We start from the raw sequence: 24,393 nt of genomic DNA on the forward strand, positions 1-24,393 counted from the left end.
AGGCCCATACAACCTCTTTCACATGGCAGTATTGTGAGTTGTTGTTGCTTTGTCTACAAACTATAGTAGGAGATTAGTTGCTTAACAAACAATGAAGAGTACCCTCTTTGTGTGTAGCTGTTTGTTGAGACATTTGAGGTCCATGACTTTTTCATGATTAAGAAATTTTAGGAATTGATGAGAAAAAATATGAAGAAACAAATCGATTATACACACTTTATGCATGTGAAATATAATGTAGATTATATTAGAAGCGTATTGAAAGTTATGAAATGAAGATAGAATGTGAGGTATAGATGAGGGTTGGGTGGTTAGAACCGGATATTGTAATTGCTAATTACTATTTATAAAGTAGTAAGGGTATAAATGACAACTTTTATATGAAGTGACAAAGAAAGCTATCTCTACATACACTTGATTTCAGTGTTGGAACTTGAAGATTAGCTCGTTAGGTATTTAAAGCAGGGAGACATAACGATAAGAGTAGTGTGGTTAGTCATGACACATTTTCTAGCACTCGAGAAAATTGAGGAACTAAAACCATAAGAAATGTAATACCATAAAAACATTTGGCAGTACAAGCAAAGAGAGTGTAAGAAGAAAACAAAATCAGCAGCTTATTTAAAAACTTTGGTGCTGTGGAAAGCTGAGCTCTGCTCTCAGCTACTACCATCCTCACCATCATCGTCATTATACTTTGCTTTTGTGTTCTGGCCTGTGAGTATACTCGTAATCTGAGTGTACAAAAGCCCGTTCGACTTCAGGGAGTTGCTCGAGCTTCTCTTGGAGTGTCTCACCGATGTTATGTGATTTGTTCAGACGCATGTCTTCTGGTAAGACAATGTCAACCTCCACAAAGTAATGAGCACCAAATGTGTATGCCCTCACTGTGTCAATGTGCTTGATCTCTTCATGGTGGTTCCATATCAAATACGTTAACTTAGCTAAGAACTCAGGTGGGGCTGTTCTTCCAATTAGCGAATGTACATTCTCCAACACTGTCTTTGCCCATGTATTGATTGTATACAGTGCTATCTGCATTATGTGTTCAAGAATGAAATTAACATTAATCAATAAACATAGAATAACTCCTCAATGAAGTGCTTCTTTGAGCAAGTCACAGAGAAGTGCTTCTTTGAAGCGAGTGCAGAAGATTGTGTTAATTAATTGTATGCAAATGAAAGAAAAAGAACATTTTAAAACCCAGTATACAAACAACAATTTGTTTGGGAGAGGAAGTGAGAATAGTTATGATGATGAAAGAACTTACCACAATAGCACCAGTAGGATCAATCCACCAGTAAAACCGGACAGCTAGAACCGCTGCTGCTAAACCAACTGAATTAGTAATGACATCAAAAAAATGGTCTTGTGCATAGGCCCGTACAATCTCATTTTTAAATCGACGACAGTAGACCATGAGCACAAACTTCACTACTGTGACTGAGACCATGATGCCAATCATCCACTTCTCCTGCCCCTCTTTCATTTTCGGCCGTGACTGCACCCAAAAAAGATACAAAGGAACATATGGTTAGGTTCTTGAAGTGTCTAAAGATATTCTCTACACTATTAACTAACATACAGCAGTGAAATGTGAGTACATCATTAAAAGTATCTACTTAACATAGCAATAGACTCAAGATTGAAGTTTGAAATATTATATCTTCCTTTCTTTTTCCAGGAACTGAAAATCTATTGTTATGCTACCACAGAAATCTATAGTAGCTGACAAATTGGAACCTCTTACAAGTCAGTTAAAAGGGAACATCGTAGTACAAGCTTTATCAAAACCAATAAAAACCTGACCAGATTCCTTCCTAGTCCAAGTTTCAGGTTGAAGTGGGGAAAAAAAAAAATAAGGGTCACCTGCCTCTGAGACGAGTGCCCTAGCAGACTCGAGCAATATTTGCAGTCCAAGAGTTGCCATAACAGATGCAAAGACAATGATGCCCTGCATGATAAAGCATAATTATTAGAGATACAACAAACAGAAACAGGGCTGACAAATACTAACAAACTTGGGGGGGGAGGCATTTACTCTGCACAATAAGGACACAACTTTGCCTGTCTGACACATGAGTTGATTATTGCAAGCCAAATGTAGACATCCCACTAAATCCTGGTTACTTTTAACTTACATTCCAAAACTTAAGGTGTCATTACTCTAATTTAGAGTAAACTAAACTGTCTTTCTTTTGTTATATCCAGGAACCAAACTCATATATATATTTTATGTTTTTTTACCCCTATATTTGTCTTGATAGACAGTACGAAATGCCAGGAGCCCTTCCCATCCAATACTATTTACCTATTTCCTCATGTAGGTTTAAATCCATGGTTTCATTGACTAGTGTTTCCCATTTCAATCAGGTGAAATTACAATGTTGGCCCACCAAAATCAAGAAGACAATATATGTAGTTGTATTCCAATTCATCCGACTGTTGTGGGAATAAAATACCAACTATTTTCAGAATTGTCATAGGTTAGCAAGCTTGATGCCTTACCACTGGTTGCATACGTTTCTTCCCAATAGGATAGTGATACTGGTTTGGAGTTTTCATGGCATTGGCAGTGAACCACAAAATAAAGCCTGACAAGAGATCCAAGAGGGAATCCAAGGTAGAGGCAATAACAGCCAATGATCTGCTCATAATTGAAGCATAAACTTTTGCTGCAAAAAGCACCAAATTGGCTATGTTTGATGCATGAACTGCCATCCTCTCACTCTTTGCTAGCTGCTTCATTTCATCCTGAGATGAAATGTATTCAAAATACAGAAGAGTTTAATTCAAAAATTAGACATTCCAGGAATTGGCATGCTACAAGAAACAATGACCGTGCAGACTATCAGAAAAAGTTAGAAGAGCTTGAAACCAGTGTACAACCTTCCAAAAATTTAACTAAAATGCATTTAAATTTTCCGAACTTAACATAAAGAAATGGCCAATGGGAAAACCAATATGATATCCAAAAGTTAATCAAAAGAGAGGCAATATAATACAACTTGAACCGACCTCAGTAAGACCTCCAGGCAAACAACCCTCGTCAGTCATGGTCTCCATCTCACTGAACCCTTCAAGAAGCCTTTCTTGTTGCTTGTAATACTCTTCAACATTGTATTGCTTCCCTAAGGTCAAAAGTCCAAGAAAGTTAAATTCAAGAAGTCTATGAAATTATGGAAGTTTCCTGACTTATCATATATTGATGAAACCATTAATATTACTAGTGAATTACACATCAGGCACATAACATTTGAGAAACCAAGTATAAATTGTCAAACTTGTCAAATTAATAACAAAATGTCGGCCAAAATTTATATCATTTCGTTCTAAATAGCAAAAAGCGGGGCTTCTGAGGCCAAAATGGAAGATAAGGCCCCTCTCAAACACAATAAATTATTTCAGGCATAGATTGTTGAACAGAATATATGGAGGAATAAAATTAACTTCTATTACAAATAACTTCAAACTAGAAATGCACAAGTACAATACAGTACAAACTACAAACTATAGCCACTTGTGCAGAGAAACACCCACTTTAACATTTATAAATAAATCACCCTTTGTATCATTCATTATAACTTTAGAAAAATTAAACCATGGCTTTCAAGTTTCAAAAACAAGCCCTGTTACCATCAAATTCAAAACCAACTCTTCCAAACAATTTAACCTTTCAACCACCACCCAATAGTACCCGATAGTCCAAAAACAAAGAGAATTGTGCTGATAACTCCAAAAATGAACCTTTCATAAATATCATCAAGAACAGAGAGATGGGGTTAAAACATTAATGCATGGCAATACAAACACAAATTCCATATACGAATAACAATGATGATGAAGATGACAATGATGAGAAGGGCTTACTGGGAGAGCAAAAGCGACGGAAAGCGAAAGTACGGCAATGATTGTCATGGTCAGTACGAGAAGGGCTTTTCTGGGGTAGCCGGAACTCCTTAAGGTCGAGTCTCCAGGAAGCTTTTCCGGGGGGCTGTACGGCGTCGTCTTGGGACACCAGAAGCGGTTCCCTTCGGCAGTCACTAATACCAGAAGAGGAAGAAGACGAAGTGTGCGAAGTAGTAGTCATCTCCATGACAATTGGCGAAAATTGTCCAAGAAGCCAAACCGCTTGGCTCTCTCGGTTTTTTAAATGTATACGAGAGTGCGTTAAATCCTTGACTCATTCATTCATTCATTCAAAGTGTGTGTATGATTATATATCTCTGTTTTTTACGGGACTGAAAGTGCCTTTCTTCTTATGTGGCGTGACAACTAAAAGTTTGTAACCACCTCGCCTCAATACGTGGAGCGAACTATCAGACTCCTTTATCATTTCAGAGACGTGCTACTACGACAACAATTCTAAATGGGGTAAAACGTTGTAATTTTTTTTTTTAAAAAATAGCGTCATTAATTCGTAGTCTTCTAACTATTTTGGAGTTCTCTAATTACTTACTTCCAACCTTTTTTTCTTTTTTTCTTTTTTTCTTTTTTTGCCTTTTCTTTTCCGCCTCTTACGTTAGGTACTTATTTTCTGCCTCTTTTTCTACTCCTGATGCCAATGTCACAAATATACGTAAATTGTGACATAATTACACTTTTAAGGTTGGTTGCATTTTTACTTACTTTTTTTAGAACAATAATACTAGTTGTCTCACTTTTTTTTTTCTTACATCTGTATCCCACTTAATGTGTCATTACTTTACTGGAAGGGTATTTTCTCTTTTTTTTTTTTAAGTTTTGATTTTTTAATTTTTAGTGTCCAATGTATGAATGTCATGTAAGATGGTATAAAATTGTGATATAAAAATGTCGTAAGTGTATCATTACTGTTTTTAGGATTGTTCATTCCTTATGTTTAGGGTTAACTTTGTAAGTTTTGAGCAAACCCAAAATTTGAGAGTTGAATTATAAACTATATTTTTAAAAGACGATTTTATACCTTAAAGTAATTAATCCTAAATTATAAGCTTTCAGCTCTCTTAAATATCATCATTATCGAGCTACTTATTTCAAAATAATATTTGATGTGATAATCAGATAGTTATCTTGAATTTCTTTTAGTTTTTAGCAAAAGTTCTCTGTTATTGTCCTTATTTCTCAAGTTTTGATCTCTAGCTGTTATTTCCGTCAAATGCTTGTCTTTCATCTCATACAATCTAGTTTATGTTCATGTTAACCGGCCGCATTATCGAATCAGAAATGTAATGGCCGTCGGCTAAGTACAGCGTGATTAATTTATTAAACTTGGAGTTATTGAGTGCTTTACGAAACCATTAATTAATGGATCATGACACATATTGGATATTGCAATTTGCAAGGTATAACCTTTCTTTGTTGCTGCTTTTGCAGCCACGCTTGGCCTTGGACTGCTATAGTGCTGGAGTTGATATCTATGAAACTATATATTAATACTAATTAACCAGAAGATTCATATTTAACCATGCAAATCCACAATGGGTTGCCTATATAGTTCAAATCATTCTTAGGAAAAATCTAAGAGGATTAATATTGTCGAATCAGAAAAATTAATAAAATAAAAAATTTAAGAGGATTTATGGATGTTAGTGGGAAGACATTGTAAGGACTACGGATCTTAAACAATGAAGTATCTTCTTCCACTTTGGAAAAAAGCAAGGACTTGAATAATGCATGGGTGGCCAAAGTTGGCCAATCCATTGATAAAGATTCATATAGAGAAACATTTTATATGTGTCAGTGTCACACTTTTGAATTTGGATGTCGCATGCATTGCCTCGTCATTCACTTTTGGGTAAGTTATATAATTACAAAAAAGCCTAATTATTGATATATTTAGAAATATTTATTTCTCATTTATTGAAATAAGTTTTAAAATTGAATCTTTTGATCAATGTTCATTTGATATAGTACGTGTTCATGATAATTAATAAAAAATAATTGAAATCTCTCCTCTTACAAATAAAAAAAACTTAATGAATTAGAAATATTCGTCCATTAACTAAAAATTGCTTTACAAATTAATTACTAGACTATTAGGTCGAGCTTAGGGATGGCCAAATTACCTGTTGGGTGGATACCCGCAAACCCGTTCCCATCCCGCCTACAAATTTTTCAAACCCATACCCGCTAATAGTGGCATGGGTATCACCCATGCCCACCCCACAGGTAATGGGTTATCCAAACCCGACCCACAATCCACCACTTCTTTTTTGTATCAATAAAGGAAAAAAGCAATCCGATTCCACTGTGCAGGGTGGATCAGGACTTGTACAGGATTTTTGTTCTCAAACATTCAAGTTTCTGAAGCTGAACTTCCTATTGAGATGGACTAATTATGTCGCGAAAAAATCGAATGCAAAAACCAAACATCATTTTTTTAGATTTTCTAAGCGACCAAACAAAATAACAAAGCTAGAGAAGAGAGAGAGAGAGAGAGAGAGAGAGAGAGAGAGAGCTCACCAGACTTTCTAAGAAAATCTAATTTGTCCCAGTAATCAAACACAGCAACTAAGCATTAATTTGGGATTTATGAGGTTCAATAGTTGTGTTTTTATTTTTTTTGGTGTTGTTTCAATAAAAGCTTTTTTAACAATTTCCTTGTTTTTAGTTAATATAATAATAAAGATTTAACATATATTTGGGTACCCATGGGTATTACCCAAACCCACCTTATCTCTATGCAGGTTTTATAAAAATTCTCATACCCAGTCCAAACCCAATAATAGTGTCCCAAACCCATCCCCTAATGAAATAGATCTGGCGAGTACCAATACCCATGGGTGAAATAGTCATTCCTAGTCGAGCTACTTGATCCTTTTTTTGTTACGTTGAGTAGATTTTGTTACTTGGAATTCAAATGACGTTTTTCTTTTAGCCGGCACAAAAAATATTGGATTTCCAGTGTGGTTGTTGCTCATTCTTACTCTCAAAGATCGTTTTCTTAATGTTCATTGTAGGCTATCATCATGTTTATGTAGGAAGCCAGTGACTCCAAATTACTTATTGATTGTATAATGCGACATTGTTTCGTAGCTTCATACCGATATTAAAGTATTAATTAACTGGTTCTTCTTTCACATGTATTAAATTTCATTCTATGTATCTAATATTTTTTCTTTCTCATTTTAACTTTTGATTTCTTCAATCTAGCTAGGTTGTATTTGGAGTTTTGCGTTGTAATTTTTTTTTGGTAAAAAGTAAATTTTATTTTCATTAGCAACATAAAACATATTTTTTACATAAAAATAGGCGACAATTATTTATCATTTAAAATTATATTATCATTTTAGAGTTGTGGTGATTTTTCAATGTTGGAGGAGTTATAAGTTTCAAATTTTCAATGTAGAACAAAAACTGCATGGTTCCACTTACTCAAAATTCATTGGGGATGCCGCCTACTACTAAAATTCCGGTTTTTGCAACAGTTGTGTTCTTCTATGCAAGAAGAAGACTTAGAAATAACAAAGAAGTTTGGATTTGAAAAAGTATGCTTAGGCAGTTCCTTCACTGAACACAACATAATGAAGAGGAATTTGTATCATTTTAAATCCCTATTCTTATCAAAGAAAGGGAACGAGAAAAACCAAAATCTTCCTACTTGAACAAGAAGTCCTATAGTTTACAACTCTTCTTTATATATAAATTCAACATATTGCTCCGCATCCCCCCATATGTTTACTATGAAGAGAAGAATCAAAATGATTGAACTGCCTACTCATTATTCATAGGTGAATCATAGAACACCAAAAGCTGTGGTATCTTATGGACCTAAAATAGGTCACATCCCTCACGACATAAGATTGAAAGATCTAAACCTTCTTCTTCTGAGCGAAAACGAAGGTGGCCAAAACATATAAATATCAGCCTAGTCGCTCAGAGGGACATATCTATCCGGATAAAGGATAGTCTAGATCGATTTATAGATTGATTTCTATCCATATAGATAGGTATCTCCATGGGTAGAGATAAAGATCATTAAATATTAAACTTTTATAAAATAAACACAATAGGATGATATATCACAAGAGATGTAGTACCATTGATTACTCAAGAAAATCATGTAAATTGACGGTCATATCATTCATATTATATGAGCAACGGCTACGTTCTCTTTCACCTCTCAATCTTCTTTTCATGACTCATCAGGTAAATGTTTATATATAATGAAATGCATTGAAAAAAATGTTGTAAAGATTCACCGTCTTAAATCCATAACTAATTTTTGTTGTAATATAATAAACAAATAAATGAAATTTAAAACCCCATAACTAAACCCAAAAAACAAGAAAAATAAAATTAAAAGATGCTCATCATAGAGTTTAAATAAAATAAATAATGTATACAATACTTTTGGTTCAAAGTAAATCAACATTCACAATATTCTTATAAAAAAAAAAAAAAAAAAAGATGCGCAATATTTTGCGTCTTTAAAAAAAAAAAAAAAAAAAAAAAGAGTAAACTTATCCCAGCAGCCTAATGGGCACCACAGCCCCCGACCCGAGCCCACTAATAAAATGATTTCCGTCTCCCACAGCCCATTACCCAGCCCATCCCACCCGTAAACCCGGCCTTAACCCCTGCTTCCTTGTTCGTTGTTGTTGCAGCCATCCTTGTCTTCTTCGGTCTCCCATTCTCTTCCTCAATCTTCTGGTCTTCACTCTTCACATAACATCAGCAGCTTCGCCACAGCCAGCTGACCCATTGCTCTTCTCTATTTCTATTTCAATTGAGCATTTGACCTGCCGATCATTTTAGGTAATTTCTCTATACTCTGTGTTAAAATGTCGTGGTTTACTGAAATTGATTAATTCTGTATTTGTGCTATGATTTCTTATGAATCTGTCAGTTTCTATTTTCGGTTTTGGATTAATATCATGTAATTTTTAATTAATTAGCTTGCTGTGTTGGTGGTTAGTTTGCAGCAAATAAGCCTGTAAATATCCTGGTTGTGTTTTTTTTTTTTTGGATGAATTTGGTCCTGCATAACTATAGAGTTTAATAGACAATGCAATGTTTTTTTTTTTCTTCAGTTTTTTGTCTAGTTGTTCTATAAATTTAAGTTTATGTTCTTTTGCATGATATTTTATCTGGGAGTGTTTTTCTAAAATTTGGGTTCTATTATTTTTATCTACTTTCTTCTTCCATGAAGTCCATGCTTTATGCAACATTGTTGGTTTTAAGATTTTAAGATGTTAAAAAGTTATCTCAACATTCAGGCATATTCAGGTATAAGGCAAAATAATATTCAGATTTCAGATAAAAAAAGTCACTTTAGCCTCAATTGCTCCAGAAAATGGCTGGTGGTCTGAAAGGTGATGGTACGGAAGAGTTTAAGGGTCTTCGAATCACCTCTCTGGATGATGAGAGTGAAGAAGAAGAAGAACAACAAAACGAGCAAGAAATTGTTGTTGATGACGATGATGATGAAGAAGAAGATGAAGAAGCTAGAAATTCAGTGGTTTTGGGTTTTGTGAAAAATCCCAAGAAAGCTCACTCTCTTTTACGCCATTTCTTCCCTTCCAAGGCTGGAGGCATACCTGTAAGCTATTAAATCCTTCAATTTCTAATTACTTACATAGTTACAAAAGACTTTTTGATGCTGTTGTTTCTTTGTCATATAGGCTTGGTTAGATCCAGAAAATTTGCCATCTGGAAGATCTTGTTTGTGCGACATATGTAGGGAACCCTTGCAATTTGTGCTTCAGGTGAGTGATACTTGAATTTCTTTGATAAAATTCTATTTATTATGGCTTTGTTTTGGTTTTTTTAAGCAATAAAAGCTGCCAATTAGTTAGTGATAATTAGTCTTTATGTTTATTTGGTTTCTAGGTGTATGCGCCCGAGGAGAAGCAATCTGCATTTCATCGAACTTTGTTTGTTTTTATGTGTACATCAATGGTGTGTCTTCGTCGAGATCAACATGAGCAATGGAAATGCCATCGGGACAACCCTTCTAGAAGGTATTGTTCTCCCTATTATGTCTATAACCAAGGGAATTGTGATTTTTGTTCCTGATTATGTGATGGTTTTTTCAAAGTGTGAAGGTTTTCCGCTGCCAATTACCTCGCAATAATCCTTTCTATCCAAGTGAGCCTCCAAAGAAGGATAGTACTGACAATACTCTTGAGGCTGGAGGTAGCATTGTGTTTCACTTCGTATTTATAGTTATTAGCTACCTACCTTGAATTATTGCTAAATTATCTTAACATGTTTAACCTTGTTTTATACATTTATACTTTTTTCAATTATGCAAGTTTCACGAATTTTATATCTTCAATCAATTTAAGGGCTCTTTTGATGATCTTTGGCCTTTGATTGTTCTAGCTACACTCTGTAATTGGTGTGGTACCTGGAAAGGGACTAAACGCTGTACTGGTTGCAGAAGAGCACTTTATTGCTCAGAGAAACATTGGGTAATTGGATTTTTTGGGTTTCTGTTATGTTATTTTTAATTCTTTTCAAATATCAACAACCATCCTTAAACTACCCTTACTTTTTCTGTAATTTATAGGCCAAGCATTCTCACTCAGGTCACAAAATTGATTGTCAGCGAATGAGAATAAGTTCTGAGTTGGCTGACAGTAGCTCTGTTAATAGTGAAACCACTTCTGCTGTAGTTCCAAAAGGCAAGTACAAGGTTTTTTTGTGTTTTTTATTTTTTGGGTGGGGTTGGGGAAGGGGGCTTGAATGCATGTGCACTGAGTTATAGATATGAGATAGTTTAATTTTAAACGAATTCCTTGTTGATAGATATCTGAAACTTTTTTTTTGTGAGGTGGCTGACACTCGCACAATAAAATAACAAATGTCACGATTTTCAAGTCTTGCTAAGATTTATTATTGATGTAGACTTTCCGATTTCACCTCTAATATTTTGTTTTCATTTGCAAACAGTTGCAAGCAATGACTTATGGCCAGAATACAAAATCATACAGGAGTTTGAAAGTTCATACGACACACAAGTGTCTGATGATAATGTATGTGCTGATTCCTTGGTCCCTAGGAACCAGATGGATGATGCACTGATGTCAATAGCAGACAATTTTGAGGTATTAATTGTTGTACTCTCGTAATCAATATTAATGTTGTCTTTCTATTGGTAATGAAATTTATACTTTCTTTTCTTTTTCCTGAGAAGAAACGTCATGTTTAATTGCTTAAACCCTTACATGTTTATATCCCTGTAATGGAAAGGGTGATGGTGACAAAAAGAGCTGGGCTTCATTCCAAGAGCGCTTACACCTGGCCCCTGAACAAGTATTAAGGTGATTTATGTTTTCAATAAAGCATGGAAAAATATGGCATTTTTGTTGGATAATGGATGTTACCTGATGCCGATTCGAAATCATATCCCAAAGACATCATTGGCACTATTTCTATTTCGTTGATCAAAACCACTTGTTTCCTCAGCCCTATTTTATTTTACAAATTAAGGATCAATTTCTTTTTTGTTTCCTACAGGTACTGTAGGAGTCCTGGTGCTAAACCCTTGTGGCCGATGTCAAGTGGCCGGCCATCCAAGGCTGATATTCCTAAATGCCGTTATTGTGGTGGTCCATTGTGTTTTGAATTTCAGGTATTGGATCACCAATGTGCTCTTGACAATTTTTTGTTACGATTGAAGCCCAATTTAAAGTTTCTGCATTTTTGTTTCTTTTACTATCAGGGTTGCCACTTTCATTCTAGTCACAAATTTGTTGACCTTGTATGTTTTGTTGGTTTCAGATCATGCCTCAGTTGCTATTTTACTTTCATGTGAAGGATGATGTGGACTCTCTTGATTGGGCTACAATTGCTGTTCATACATGTGAAGCCTCTTGTGATGCAAGTGTGGCTTACAAAGAAGAATTTGCTTGGGTTCAACTTTCTTAGCCATCTATGGCCAACCAAACAAAAATTTTGCCATCTTTTCTCTTGTCACATACTTTTGTACCTACATATGAGATGTAATACTGTTCCAGTCTTGTGAATGTTATTCTTGACTAAAAAATTATCATAATTTTTTTTCTTAGCCATCTATGGCCAAAGAACCGCACCAGGAAGCTTCAAGCACTACATAAGAGAGTTTAAGAATCCCAAATTTCTGAATAACAACTTAATAAAAGGTCATATATCCCATCTTATTGAGTTTCTATGTTGAATGCCCTTCTTCAAATGCTGTAGTTGATTTTTATTTTTTTTTTAAGAAAAAGAAAAATAGTTGAAACCCTTGTTTAATAATCAGTACCAAATCAATAACCTACAAACCACTATAACGCGTACACCAGTCATCTTGTGTGATTTCTTGATCATGATGTAGCCTTTGGCTTGTGCTCTGGCCTGTGAGTAATATCAACATCCACATGAACAAAAGCTCGTTCAACTTCAGGAAGGTTTTCAAGCTTTTCTTGGAGTGTCTCTCCAATATCATGTGCTTGACTAAGAGACATGTCCCCAGGTAAGACTATGTCAACCTCCACAAAATAGTTGCAGCCAAATGTATATGCTCTTACTGTCTCAATGTGCTTGATGTCCTTGTCATGGTTCCAAATCAGATACGTTAACTTCGCCAAGTACTCTGCTGGTGCTGTCTTTCCAATCAATGACCACACATTCTCCATAACTGTTTTTGCCCAATTCCCCATTGTATACAAAGCAATCTGCATGCATTAATATATTTCAATTACATTTGTTGCCATAAAATAGTTTATGATTAGAATGAGTATTGTAGCAAACCTAAGCATTAATAGTTAATGTTCTCTTGTCAAATATATCTAGCATGTGATGTTGTTAGACTTTCAATGTGAACCAAACATTAATATGAAGAACTTACAATGATAGCCCCAATAGGGTCAATCCACCAGTAAAACCGGATTGCTAACACTGCTGATGCAAGACCAATTCCATTAGTAATGACATCAAATAGATGATCTTGAGCATATGTTCGAATAATTTCATTTTCGAATCTGCGACAATATACCATCAGCACAAATTTCACTACTGTGACAGAGACCATGATCCCTATCATCCATTTTTCTTTCTCTGGGTCCCTATCAGGTTGAGCCTGCATGAAATAAATGGTGGTTTAAAAGATAGTAAGGAAAAGAAAGTTGATAAAAGATATAATTATAGATTGAATGTGCTCAAGAAATCTTGCTTTACTATAAACTAGTGAGCTCCTAAATACCTTTGTGACAAGTTGCCGACCTGATTCGAACAATATTTGTAAGCCAAGAGTTGCCATCACTGATGCAAAAACTACAATGCCCTGCAATGCATTTGAGATTTTTTGTATAAATTGAACTAATGATCAGTGAAACCATTTGGAAAAAGAAACTGATGATTGAACGTTAATTAGCCTAGAAAGATAATGACATGTTCCTGAGAAGGTTGGCCTCATATTTTCTGAGAAAGTTGGCCTCAGATTCTCATAAACTGAATGACATGTTCCTCCTAGAAAGATATTGATATAATGTGCCTGGTTTTGTGCCATGAGCTTGAATTCTTTCCCTGTGTCTGTGTGCATATGTTTGCCTGAACTATAGTTAAAGGGCTCAATGACAAGCCTACAGTGCATTCCCACTATGTTTCACAACATTTTCAGTACTAGCATATCAGTTATGAACCAAAAGAAAGAAACATTTTGACTTGTTTTGGATTAATGTACTATGTTCAATGTCCAAAAGAGTTATTTGAACATTGATTCTGATGTCTCCTAAAGTTAATGGATGCTTACCACAGGTTGCATCCTATTCTTGCCAATCGGGTACCGATATTGATTCGGTTTTCTCATTGCATATGCTGTAAACCAAAGGATGAACCCTGAAAAGAGGTCTAAGAGAGAATCCAAAGTTGAAGCTATTACTGCCAATGATCTGCTCTGAACTGAAGCATACACTTTTGCCACGAAAAGCACTAAGTTTGCCACATTAGATGCATATATTGCCATCCTTTCACTGCTTGCAAGTTGTGTCATTTCATCCTGAAACCAAGAGTTTGTATATGTGATTTTTAAGAAAAGGGTTGTGCCTATAACTCACTTCTTAATTTGCTACAATTCAAACTGATATCTCTTTTGATGAATATAAGATGGAAGTAACCTTTCTAACACTAAGCAGTTACTCCCTCTGATTTTTTTTTTTTTCTTAAACGAAAATATTGGTAATTACCAACATCTCCTTTGCAACCAAAGAAAGCAAATGATATTTAAAATTCATTGAGTGTGGTTGCTAATTACTGAGTTTGGGGCAGAGTTACATCATTTTTTTTTTGTGTTCATGAATATAAGATTTCAATTCATGATGATCATTTTATAGCAGCCAATTAACACTAATCTAACTATCTAAGGCACATATGTAAATAAAATTTAGGGTCTACTCATCCTATTACAACCAAAATAACAGCAAACCTCTGTCAAACTTCCAGGCCAAAAGCCGTTTTGAGAAAATGTGTCCAATTCATTGAATCCTTTGAGAAGTTTATCCTGCTTCTTGTAATATTCTGCAATTTTTCTTTGCCTCCCTGTGATAGAAAATTAAAAGAGAGAAATTTCAATGCTAATTTGACCTTTAAGCACAGATACTAATACTTGGCTTTATCAAAAGTAGTATATGTTGAGGACATAAAGAGCAAGAGAATACTATTTAAAGAGAAGGACATGAAGTGCTTACTTAATGACTTGACAAAAGTCCCAAACCCAAAAGAAGAATCCATTTTTCTCTCTGGAAGCTTGAAGCCATCCATATTGAGCCTCCATGCAGGCTCACTTGGCAGTATGACATCTTCTCCTCTCGGGTCCGGTGACAACAGCTCTGTCCGGTAATCGGAAGAATCTGTTCGAAGATCTGTCCCCATTTTTCTCAGCAGAAAGAGTTGCTAGTAAGAGAAGACAAGAATTAATGTAACTCAATATATATAGAGCAAATGAAGCAAGTAAGTATAAATGTATAATATTTGTTCCCAGTAAAGAAAGAATCGTGGAGAGAGTAGTTGAAATCTAATTATTATAATCAGAAGCATGTAGTTGGTTTGATGCTTCCAAACACGTAGGCCCTTAAAATTTATACTTTAATAGAAGTTTTGAGAAATTGGAGACAGTTTGAAAGAATATTCGTCTATTGGAGCATAAGAGCTGACTTTTGTGAATTATTTCTAAGTTGGTCTGCATTAGTAATGTGGAAGGAATCTCACTTAAGGAAGCTGTCTTCCACAGAGATAAAGGTTACAATAATTTTTGGCACGTAATGTGTGCTTTAGGCGTGGCTGAGAAAGCTGATTGGGGCTTACGCTATATACATAGCATTGCACGGACAATGCACACGCCAACCAACCTATTGATCAGCTGGGACTGGGAGCTACGTATATTAGCATGCATGTAATATATGTTAATTGAGATGAAATGCTTGTCTATTGGGTAAGAATATAGTCGCACATTTTAGAGTTTGGGACCAAAATGAAACATGAGCTAAATTGTTAATTTTTTTATTTTTTATTATAAAGGTAAATTTGGAAACTTTGACAAAAAATTTGGGAGCTGAGTGTCAATAATTTATGAGTGGGTGTGAGGTGATTCTCGTATTACACTCGAATTATATATACTTGATCCAGATGAAATTCTATACGAGAATCTTTTATGTCAATTTTATACAAAAAGCTTTTCATACATAAATAGTTCTCGTATAGGATTCTAGGTTTCCGTATAGGATTCTAGGTTTCCACATAGGATCTCTCTTCGCATAAGCTTCTTGTTTAAAATTAGCATAAGTGATTCTCATATAAAATATCGTCCCGATCATGTGTGAATTAATGTGTCCATAAAGTCTCTCTTTACACTTTATGGCACCAACAATCTTGTTACATACTGGGCCAACTTATTGGGCTGAGTTGAATAGATCCGGCGGTTTGCCCATCTTGGAGTCAAAAGCGAAGCCCAAATGTAGATTATGCATGAGATAAACGCTTGTGTCAGATGAATTGAAAAAAAAAACCTAATAAGAATCGTCTAACAAACTCAAAAAAGGACCTAACAAACAAAAAACGCATAATAATAGAACTAAAAGTTGTGGAATAAAATACACTCCTGCACTGAATGTGCAAGGGATGTGAAGACTGGAGAGCACTAAATAGAAGAATAGTGAATAATGATGATTATTGTTGTCAAAATAAGATTATAAAAACACCCCTGCTAATTTGGTGACATTTTGGATAAGGTGGGGGAATGTCATTAGATTTTAAGTTATATTCACTTATGCTTGTGTCCACCGGCTTGTTTTGTGCTCATGTTGTATTGTGTTTGTTTTAAAGTGGAGACAAGGTGGCGCTTGTAGCCTAGAGGATTAGAGCATGTGGCTACGAGCAGGGACGATTCATAGTAGGGGGCTGGACGTGCTCCAGCACCCCCTAAATTTTTTTTTATTTTTAAAAAGCTATGTATCTATTACAGCCCAGCCCAGCCCAATTAAAAAAATACAAAACATCACCCACTCACCCATCACTCCCAGCAACAAGCATGTTTTCATCTCAGCAAAAGCAAACACATTTTCTTTTCTCTTGTATTTGCATTGCTTGTTGTATTGTTTTGTTGTTGGTTTTGAGTCTATATTTTTGTATAGATATAGATTTTTAGGGGTGCGGCTCACTATATCTCCTCTAAGTAAATGTATCTTTTTTATTTATTAATGAAATTTTTTTCTAGTATCGTCGAAGTTTTTTTAGTTTAGCCCCCATGACTTCTAAATCCTGGCTCCGTCCCTAGCTACGAGCCAAAGTGTTCGGGCTTCGAATCCCTCCTTAACCAAGACCAGCCAAAATGTGAAGGAGCTTTCCCTTTGGAGTTAGAAAAATCATGATTTTGGATAGCAGACTCAAAGCTATATCGTGTGTACTCTAAAAAATCAATCATCACTATAAATCTCACTTGCATTTAACGATTACACATGACTCTCACTGTAAATTCCACTTACATTTAATGGTTACACTTGACTCTAACTATAGATCTCGCTTAACAATTATACGTGACTCTCACTATGGATCTCATGTGCAATTAGCAATTACACGTGACCTTCACCATGGATCTCCACATGCATTTAGCAATTACCCATGGCTCTCATAGTGGATCTTTATGTGCATTTAACGATTACACGTGATTCTCACCATAGATCCTCCATATGCATTTGACAATTACACATGACTCTTATTGTGGATTGCCACGAGTATTTAATGGTAGTCGTGACTCTCGATCACCATGGATCTCCATGTGCACGTAGCTCTCACTATGACATATGCTACGTTCATTTAATGGTTACACATGACTTTCATCATGAATGTCCATTGACACATTTGCCCGCTTGACCCATTTATACACTTTTGCCCACATCACGATAAATGGCAAAAAAGAAAAAAGTGATGCGGGCAAAAGTGTATATTTCCCACTTGATGCGGGTCCGATAGTGCTCGTGCCCGCATCACGATATTAATGGGATAAAAACTTTTGCCTGCTTGACCCATTTATTTGTATCTTACTTAGGCCAATTTAAATCATTTTATATTTGTGTTGTACTTATTTTAATCATGTCGTGCTTGTGTCAGTTTGACTGTTTAACATAAATAGTTACACGCAATTTTCACCGTGGATTTTCATGTACATTTAATAATTATATGTGACTCTCACCCTAAATCTTTAATTACTACATACAACTCTCATTGTAAATCTTTAATTATTACACGTGACTCTCAATATAGATCGCCATACACATCTAATAGTTACGTGCTACTATCAATTTAGATATCAATGTGCATTTAAAAGTTACCCGTCACGCTCATCGAGTTACTATAGATCATAGATGTCCAAAAGCAAAAATGAAAAAAGGAAAAAGGAAAAGAAAAAATAAAAATAAAAAAACAGTAGAAAAAATCACAAAAAGTGCGAAGAACCCGGACTCCTATTGAGATCGATACAGAGGGATTCTGTATTTGTCTATGTGCGTATTAGCGAGAGAAACTGGGCAAACCCTAATTTTCTCTCTCTAGGACCTGTTCAAGGGTTAGGATTTCATCATCGACCACCTCGAAGATGGTCAGTAACTCTAATTTGCAGCTCTATTTTCATTCTCCACACTTTTATTTTTAATTTTTAACACTTCGTTGTCATCGATTTTGTTTGATTGTGTATTTGAAGCATTCAGTTTTATGCATAGAGGTTGTTTCATATGTGGCTCAACCTTGTTACCTCTACTTTAATCTTAAACTTTACTGTTTCATTTTTTCTTCCTCAAATTTTTGATGGTCTGCTCTGGACGTAACTAGCTCTGTAAATTGCAGCAACAATTTCCCCCATTGTTATGCCAGCGTTTCTATTTTTAGTGTCTATAACGTTGTTATAGTTTGTTGTTGATTGTGTTGAACACTCTGTTTGGTAGCTGAGAAAGCCGAGGAAAAGAAAAAAAAAAAAAACTGTCTTTCGAATTTTGAACTTGTTATGAGAATTTTCTTTTCTTTTCTTTTCTTTTCTTTTCTGTGTCCAGCTCAGTTAACAAGAGGCTGTTGGTTTCTCAGGATTTGAAGAAAATCTGAATTTATTTGCATACATAATGTGGCTTTGTTCTCTCTCTCTCTCTGATTCACTTTCTTCTTTTGACAGCACAAATTAGGTAGGGGCAACCGCGACAAGCTCCAGCAGTTCATGACAATAACTGGAGCAAGGTAATTTGATAATCATATGAAGCTTTTTCTGTGTTCTTTATTTCAGATGTCTTTAAATTCATGGAAAGTAAAACGATAAAAAATTATATAAACAAAAGTGTAGCATGTTTCTTTTTTACAATTAGATGATATGCAATTGTAATTATGTGTGAGAACCAGAGGCGTGTGCTAGGCAGTATGCTAAAAATGACAGATGACTTAAAGAGTTGCCGAAAGTGTTGATGAACATGGGTTTATATAGGTTGAGAAGGAGAGTGACACAAATACATGATACTAACATGGAAGAGTCATTTTTCTTCATTTTTTAATTCTAATACAAGTCCTTGGTGCATTCCTATAGAAAAGTAAACAAATGCTTGGTACACCAAATGAACCAAAGAAGGTTATATATGTTGAGTAATATTCTCTTGATGTATTATGTTTTCAGATTGTATTGTTGATAAGATTGAATCTGTGTGTTCTTGCTAGCTTATGTTTCTGTCATGTGTTGATATATAAACCACCTTTAAAAACCAGTTGATGTTGCACATCAATGGTTGGTTATGAATGTTTTAAATGTCACTTCTCAAAAAAGAAAAAAAAGAAAAGAAAAATTACACATCTCTTTAACATAATTTTTTCCTTTCTAAGGGACACATGTGTGCTTTTGTTGTGTTAGATTCAGTCTTGTTCCTGTACCATTCATTTTACTTTTCTGTAGCAGTTTCAGTGATATGACTTGGGATTAAGGTTTGGTTGAATTGAGCAGTTTAATGATCTGCTTCTTCATTTATCTTCTGAAGTTGAGTTGGATTAATTGTGTGTGCACAAACATATGTGCTTTGTATTAGATTGGTGGGATTGCTGTGTACCTTTTCTTCTTCTTGAGAAATTTCAGTGTGATTCTTGGAATAGTTGAGAAGTCTAACTTACCATCATGTGCAGTGAAAAAGTTGCTCTGCAGGTTTTGAAGGCGAGTGATTGGCATCTTGAAGGAGCGTTTGATGTATTTTACAGCCAGCCCCAGCTTCAAACACATACTGATTCTAGACATTTGGAGGAATTATACAATAGATATAAAGGCAAGCTTTACCTTTCCACTCGCTCTTGTCCTCAATCTAGACCTTATAGAATATCTTTTTGTTGGACCTTCATAGAAAATTGAAAAGACTGAGATGTAGACCAGTATATGGGTGTAATTATTTCTACCAATTTTTTAGATTGGAAGGCAGTTGTCAGCTAGTCTTTCTAGTTCTATTCAGGTTTTAAGTTTGTAATTTGCAATAATGTTACAGCTAAAATTAAATAATTTGTCGTATGTTTTTCCCTTAAAATCAAAGTGTACATGGTTTTGCAGATCTTCAATTTTACTAATAAAATCTATTTTCTTCTTCTTCTTCTTTTTTCCAGATCCATGTGCTGACATGATACTTGCTGATGGTATCAGCCTCCTTTGCAACGATCTTCAGGTAACTGTTCATACAGATAGTAACTATCTCAAGTAGTGGACTGCAATATTGTTGCTTGTTTCTTATGGGTTATTTTCTTTTATTTTATTTATTATTATTTTCCTTTTACTTTTCTGTTACTGACATGTAAGTCTCCATTATTTGACAGGTGGATCCTCAAGATATAGTCATGGTATGTGTATATGAATGCATAATCCATTTCTAATGAAGACGTGCATACTTACAAAGTTCCCCTCTCTTTTAGCTCAATTGTTGTTAAGGCAATATTAAAATTCAATTCCATAAAGTTATGTCCCTTTGAGCTAAAAAAAGTCATTATGCCATATTAGCTATACACAGATTGAGGTACTTTTAGAGAGAAGGAGGGATGGAGGGAGAGAGGGAGAGAGGGAGAGAGTTGGGCTTGGCATTGGGGTTTTGTCTACTTCAGTCAATCAATAAGAAGATCAGCCTATGTTTGGCTCTTCTTTGATCTCTGGTTTTTTGTTGTGGAATTGTTTTCTGGTTTCTTTTTTTGGTTGTCTATGTTTGGATTTTGGGTTTGACATCTGGTGGAGAATTGGATCAATTTGGATTTTCCTAGATGTGAAGAATTGGTGGTAAATATTGTATTTTCCTTTCCTTTACTAAGGTATGATATGTCTTTTTTTAATGGATTTTAGCTTTGGTCCATATTTGTTTTATCTTGATTTTTTGATTTTATCTTTGATGCTGTTCTAGCTATAAAGATAAGATTTGAATCCATTTTCCTAGCAACCAAGCATAGAAGAAAGACTAGTTACAGATGGAAGCTCATATTTCTTCTCATGTCCTTGGTTTCATCAGAAAAGGGGACAAGAGACTTTGTGAGTAGGGTTAGGGAAGGGAAGGAAATTACCAGTAGGGGTTAAATATTACATTTTGATGTTCGGAGACTAATATGAGACACGGAGTAAAATTTAGGGGACATTGGTGAAATGTACCTTGAACTAAATAAAAGAATTGGTTATGCATATAATCAAGATATTAAAAGTAAGCGTCATTAAACTCAAAATGCATTTCTGATTTGTATCGGTGAACTTTGGTTTTTTAATTTGTCAACGTATGGTTATGACTTGGCTGGTTATTTTTGGTCCTATGGGCTGTTGATGCAGTTAGTTGTTTCCTGGCACATGAAGGCAGCCACCATGTGTGAATTTTCCAAGCAGGAGTTTGTAGATGGATTAGAAACACTGGGGTAGGTATAATATGTGACGTTTATTTTATTCTTCTAAACTTACATGATAATAGGTACCTAGTTCGTAACTACTGTGGAGAAACTCAGTAAACGGAGATTTACATTTTCTAATGGCAGGATAGATTCTCTCGAGAAGTTCCGTGAAAAGATGCCATTTATGCGATCTGAGCTGAAAGATGAACGTATGTAAAATATGATTATAGTTTTTAGTAAAGTAATTAAAAAAAAAAAAATGATCTTGTATATCATGTTGGCATGTTGTAGATAACACTTGTAATGTTTTTTGTTCTAATAACTTGATCCTTCTTAAAAGATATTAATTTGAATAGAATTTTGCGAGAGGTATGGTACCTATGTGCTTATTGCTGATATTGTCTTCTCTTCTTTTGATCCAGAAAAGTTCCGTGAGATATATAATTTTGCTTTTGGCTGGGCAAAAGAAAAGGTATGTCTGTTTAGTGCATGAAGATTTGACATGTTCTATTTTTGAAAATGCTTCTCTCTCAAATTTGATATGTAAAACTAGAAAGAATCCCTTGATTTATTCTTGATAGCGCACACTTAGACTTGAAATATGTGCATAAAAAAAGAAGTAATCAAGATGTATTAACTACAGCTTTTGGAATAGTTTGTCACTGTGATACATATTTTATACTTTGAATTACAGACGACACGTCAAAATATTAACTTGCATCTTCATGATGTTCTGAAATACCTTGAACAAATAAGATTTTTGTTGTTAAGGCATCTGAAATAAATTCAGGTATTGATATACATATACATATACATGTACATACATAAATGTGCTTCATTTTCATTTCAGGGTCAGAAATCTTTGGCATTGGATACCGCAATTGGAATGTGGCAATTACTGTTTGCTGAAAAGCAGTGGCCATTTGTTGATCATTGGTGTCAGTTCTTACAGGTAACTTGTGTGATTGAGTATTTGTTGAAACTTGAAAGTAGCTACTCTAGGCTTGCAATTGTCATTTATATAACTGATAGTAATAGTTGCCTTTGGTTTTTCCCCTTGAACGTCATGAATGTTTGATATGAATAAATATCTCCAAATGTGCACAAGAATTTATGGCCAAGTAGTTCTGATAGTAATAGGCACTCTTGAATTGGAGGCTTCATATAAGAACCTCGAGTCATATGTCATTTGCTTACTAATTCACTGTCCCACACTGTGTTACATCTTAGAAAGTATGTTCCATTGCATTGAAATGATATTATATGTCCCAGAGTGATTCTTTTCATGGAACGTTGAAAATTAAAAAGGTTTGGAGTAACATTCTTTGTTACACACTGCCATACATACAATATTTTCTCCTATTCTAGTTTTATTATATTCTTTATGTGCATCATTTAGTATTTTTTTTTTCTTTATTCCACTCTTTCAGGCTCGGCATAACAAGGCAATTTCTAGGGACACATGGGCTCAGCTATTAGAGTTTGCAAGGGTAAGATATTAAGCATATTTATGTAACAGAGAAAAACATTTAGGGTAGATAAATGTGTTCTTATGAGCATGATATATCTGAATAAGGCTTTTTGGGTTTGTAGGCTGTGGATTCATCACTATCAAATTATGACTCGGAAGGTGCCTGGCCCTATCTTATCGATGAATTTGTCGAGTATTTAAAGGAGAATGGCGTAATCCAAAATGGTTAGTTGCCGGAACGGAGAGCCAAAACCGATGAGGACTGCTTGAGTGGTGAATTAGGAGTTTCTTCTCATGTTCTCATGCGCTGTGATTGAATTCGGTTTGTCTGCAAAAATAAGACGACCAAAAAAGAGAGATGACATAACTTCTAATTCAAAATCTATGATTGTCACATACGTTTCACAGTTAATTGGATTGTTGATGTGGTATGTGCATTATCTAGTACAATATTTTCTTTTTTGTTTGATGGATATCTAGTACAATATTTGGATGAGCCACGTGGCACTGAAGGTGTGAGACGTGTATATTAATGTTGGTAGGACCAGTTGGAAAAATAGAACATCTTGGATTAGTATGTGAGCTATTGGGATCAGTCACAACCGTATCAGGTTATCGGCATCTGGAACTTTATTTTAGAGTCCCACTTTGATTGCTAAACTAATTATGGTGAAGATATGATGTGTATATATATATATATATATATATATGATAAAAAATACTAGTACTTTTATTATGAAGGTTTGTTATTTCTTATATGACTGTTTGGAATAATAATGATTATCTTTATTGAAGAGAGGGTGCACGTCATCAGTTTGGTCTAACAGCGCGTCCAGCACACGCAGGTTACATAGTCAAGGACTTGACACTCGCCACCCTCAGATAATTCCCGGCGGCAAGAAAGATCGCACTCTTCCAGTGAGTCGCATCCATCATAATCGTGGCTTTTTCTGTAGCAATATTTTGTTCCGCTAACCACCACTCCCTTTTCTGCAAATATATATACAGAATTGGGTCACTTCTTAAAATAATGATTTAATTCGTGCATTTTACAATAATGAAAATATCTATTATATGCAACTATTGTATGCGACGTCTCTGTCACAATAACCTAACTCACATACTAGTGATACGATCATGTCACTCGTATTGTTATGCCACAGTTGTTTTTTCATGGTAAATATTATCGTTACGCTAACTAGAAATTTCACTTATTTCAAGTTATTTGTTATATTGCATGCATGAGAACACAAGTAGTGAAAAAAAAAAAAAAAAGGAAAAAAAAAGTCATGGGCTATATGCCTATATATCTGTGTGTGCCGGTTTAAAATTTTCCTAACACAAATGATTATATTTGTACAGTAAAGAGGGAGAGAGAGACTCACGAGAAACCAAGAGGATGCATAGCAAGAAGAAGAGGACAATAGATTTCCTTGACATTTCTCTTACTTCACTCTTAATTTTAGCCCTTCAATATGATTTTACTTGATAAGAGATATGGCTAGCTTTCTAATACATATATATATATACAAGTACTCCCTTCTTTCATAAGAGAAAATTTGCTTTTGCTTTTGCTCACTCTCTCTCTCTCTCCTCCCTTTTTCCTTTTTCCCTGTGCATGC

At 34.9% G+C, this 24,393-nt stretch overlaps 5 protein-coding genes across 10 annotated transcripts; 3 read left to right on the forward strand and 2 right to left on the reverse strand.

Annotated features, from left to right (window-relative positions):
• Positions 1–622: 622 nt before the first annotated feature.
• Positions 623–3,993, reverse strand: LOC147297582 (Cation efflux family protein). Its single transcript, XM_086229660.1, has 6 exons — positions 3,871–3,993; positions 3,019–3,131; positions 2,509–2,754; positions 1,874–1,954; positions 1,271–1,501; positions 623–1,035 (listed from the first exon to the last, which is right to left on the reverse strand). Exons 2-6 carry the CDS (start codon positions 3,064–3,066, stop codon positions 691–693), a joined length of 951 nt encoding a protein of 316 aa, XP_086085786.1. The 5' UTR covers positions 3,067–3,131; positions 3,871–3,993; the 3' UTR covers positions 623–690.
• Positions 3,994–4,812: 819 nt separating this feature from the next.
• Positions 4,813–7,841, forward strand: LOC147297583 (Alpha-L RNA-binding motif/Ribosomal protein S4 family protein). The gene is given in 2 exon segments (XM_086236069.1): positions 4,813–4,817; positions 7,331–7,841. Coding segments are annotated over 2 exon segments (516 nt in total).
• A 705-nt stretch (positions 7,842–8,546) lies between these two features.
• LOC147297584 (zinc finger (MYND type) family protein / programmed cell death 2 C-terminal domain-containing protein) lies at positions 8,547–12,001 on the forward strand. Of its 3 annotated transcripts, none has more exons than XM_086229655.1 (11): positions 8,547–8,739; positions 9,201–9,523; positions 9,606–9,689; positions 9,814–9,944; positions 10,022–10,119; positions 10,309–10,397; positions 10,496–10,610; positions 10,879–11,033; positions 11,179–11,249; positions 11,446–11,560; positions 11,710–12,001. In XM_086229655.1, the coding sequence occupies exons 2-11, from the start codon at positions 9,278–9,280 to the stop codon at positions 11,854–11,856; spliced, it is 1,251 nt and encodes a 416-aa protein (XP_086085781.1). In that variant the 5' UTR covers positions 8,547–8,739; positions 9,201–9,277; the 3' UTR covers positions 11,857–12,001. The 3 variants fall into 3 exon arrangements, with proteins under 3 accessions (XP_086085781.1, XP_086085782.1, XP_086085783.1); XM_086229656.1 differs by having other exon boundaries at positions 9,211–9,523; XM_086229657.1 differs by having other exon boundaries at positions 9,275–9,523.
• Positions 12,002–12,184: 183 nt separating this feature from the next.
• Positions 12,185–14,939, reverse strand: LOC147297585 (metal tolerance protein 10-like). Of its 2 annotated transcripts, none has more exons than XM_086229659.1 (6): positions 14,634–14,939; positions 14,372–14,484; positions 13,829–13,945; positions 13,151–13,231; positions 12,797–13,027; positions 12,185–12,623 (listed from the first exon to the last, which is right to left on the reverse strand). In XM_086229659.1, exons 1-6 carry the CDS (start codon positions 14,815–14,817, stop codon positions 12,273–12,275), a joined length of 1,077 nt encoding a protein of 358 aa, XP_086085785.1. In that variant the 5' UTR covers positions 14,818–14,939; the 3' UTR covers positions 12,185–12,272. The 2 variants fall into 2 exon arrangements, with proteins under 2 accessions (XP_086085785.1, XP_086085784.1); XM_086229658.1 differs by having other exon boundaries at positions 13,700–13,945.
• Positions 14,940–17,835: 2,896 nt separating this feature from the next.
• On the forward strand, positions 17,836–24,310 carry LOC147297586 (defective in cullin neddylation protein). 3 transcript variants are annotated; one of them, XR_015119934.1, is made up of 13 exons: positions 17,836–18,037; positions 18,602–18,663; positions 19,588–19,724; positions 20,053–20,111; positions 20,260–20,283; positions 21,245–21,327; positions 21,445–21,509; positions 21,723–21,772; positions 22,151–22,252; positions 22,731–22,790; positions 22,894–23,382; positions 23,567–23,689; positions 24,134–24,310. XR_015119934.1 is itself a non-coding variant. In XM_086229661.1 (11 exons), exons 1-11 carry the CDS (start codon positions 18,035–18,037, stop codon positions 22,999–23,001), a joined length of 753 nt encoding a protein of 250 aa, XP_086085787.1. In that variant the 5' UTR covers positions 17,836–18,034; the 3' UTR covers positions 23,002–23,507. The 3 variants fall into 3 exon arrangements, 1 of the variants encoding a protein (XP_086085787.1); XR_015119935.1 differs by having other exon boundaries at positions 24,139–24,310; XM_086229661.1 differs by lacking the exons at positions 23,567–23,689; positions 24,134–24,310 and having other exon boundaries at positions 22,894–23,507.
• Positions 24,311–24,393: the final 83 nt, after the last annotated feature.

Source organism: Dryas octopetala, chromosome 1 (assembly GCF_963921425.1).
Source record: "Dryas octopetala chromosome 1, drDryOcto1.1, whole genome shotgun sequence".
Classification (NCBI taxonomy): Eukaryota; Viridiplantae; Streptophyta; class Magnoliopsida; order Rosales; family Rosaceae; genus Dryas; species Dryas octopetala.

What these genes read in the sequence shown, in the direction of transcription:
- LOC147297585 (XM_086229658.1), bottom strand. Translation starts at nt 14,817, where the DNA reads ATGGGGACAGATCTTCGAACAGATTCTTCCGATTACCGGACAGAGCTG. An exon ending in GTCGGCAACTTGTCACAAAG is followed by an intron (nt 13,028 to 13,150) that starts GTATTTAGGAGC and finishes TATTTCATGCAG; the next exon opens with GCTCAACCTGATAGGGACCC. An exon ending in ACCCTATTGGGGCTATCATT is followed by an intron (nt 12,624 to 12,796) that starts GTAAGTTCTTCA and finishes TAATGCATGCAG; the next exon opens with ATTGCTTTGTATACAATGGG.
- LOC147297582 (XM_086229660.1), bottom strand. Translation starts at nt 3,066, where the DNA reads ATGGAGACCATGACTGACGAGGGTTGTTTGCCTGGAGGTCTTACTGAG. An exon ending in CTAGGGCACTCGTCTCAGAG is followed by an intron (nt 1,502 to 1,873) that starts GCAGGTGACCCT and finishes TTTTGGGTGCAG; the next exon opens with TCACGGCCGAAAATGAAAGA. An exon ending in ATCCTACTGGTGCTATTGTG is followed by an intron (nt 1,036 to 1,270) that starts GTAAGTTCTTTC and finishes CACATAATGCAG; the next exon opens with ATAGCACTGTATACAATCAA.
- LOC147297584 (XM_086229655.1), top strand. Translation starts at nt 9,278, where the DNA reads ATGGCTGGTGGTCTGAAAGGTGATGGTACGGAAGAGTTTAAGGGTCTT. An exon ending in CGGGACAACCCTTCTAGAAG is followed by an intron (nt 9,945 to 10,021) that starts GTATTGTTCTCC and finishes GTTTTTTCAAAG; the next exon opens with TGTGAAGGTTTTCCGCTGCC. An exon ending in TTCTGCTGTAGTTCCAAAAG is followed by an intron (nt 10,611 to 10,878) that starts GCAAGTACAAGG and finishes ATTTGCAAACAG; the next exon opens with TTGCAAGCAATGACTTATGG.
- LOC147297586 (XM_086229661.1), top strand. An exon ending in TCCTTTGCAACGATCTTCAG is followed by an intron (nt 20,112 to 20,259) that starts GTAACTGTTCAT and finishes ATTATTTGACAG; the next exon opens with GTGGATCCTCAAGATATAGT. An exon ending in ATCTGAGCTGAAAGATGAAC is followed by an intron (nt 21,510 to 21,722) that starts GTATGTAAAATA and finishes CTTTTGATCCAG; the next exon opens with AAAAGTTCCGTGAGATATAT.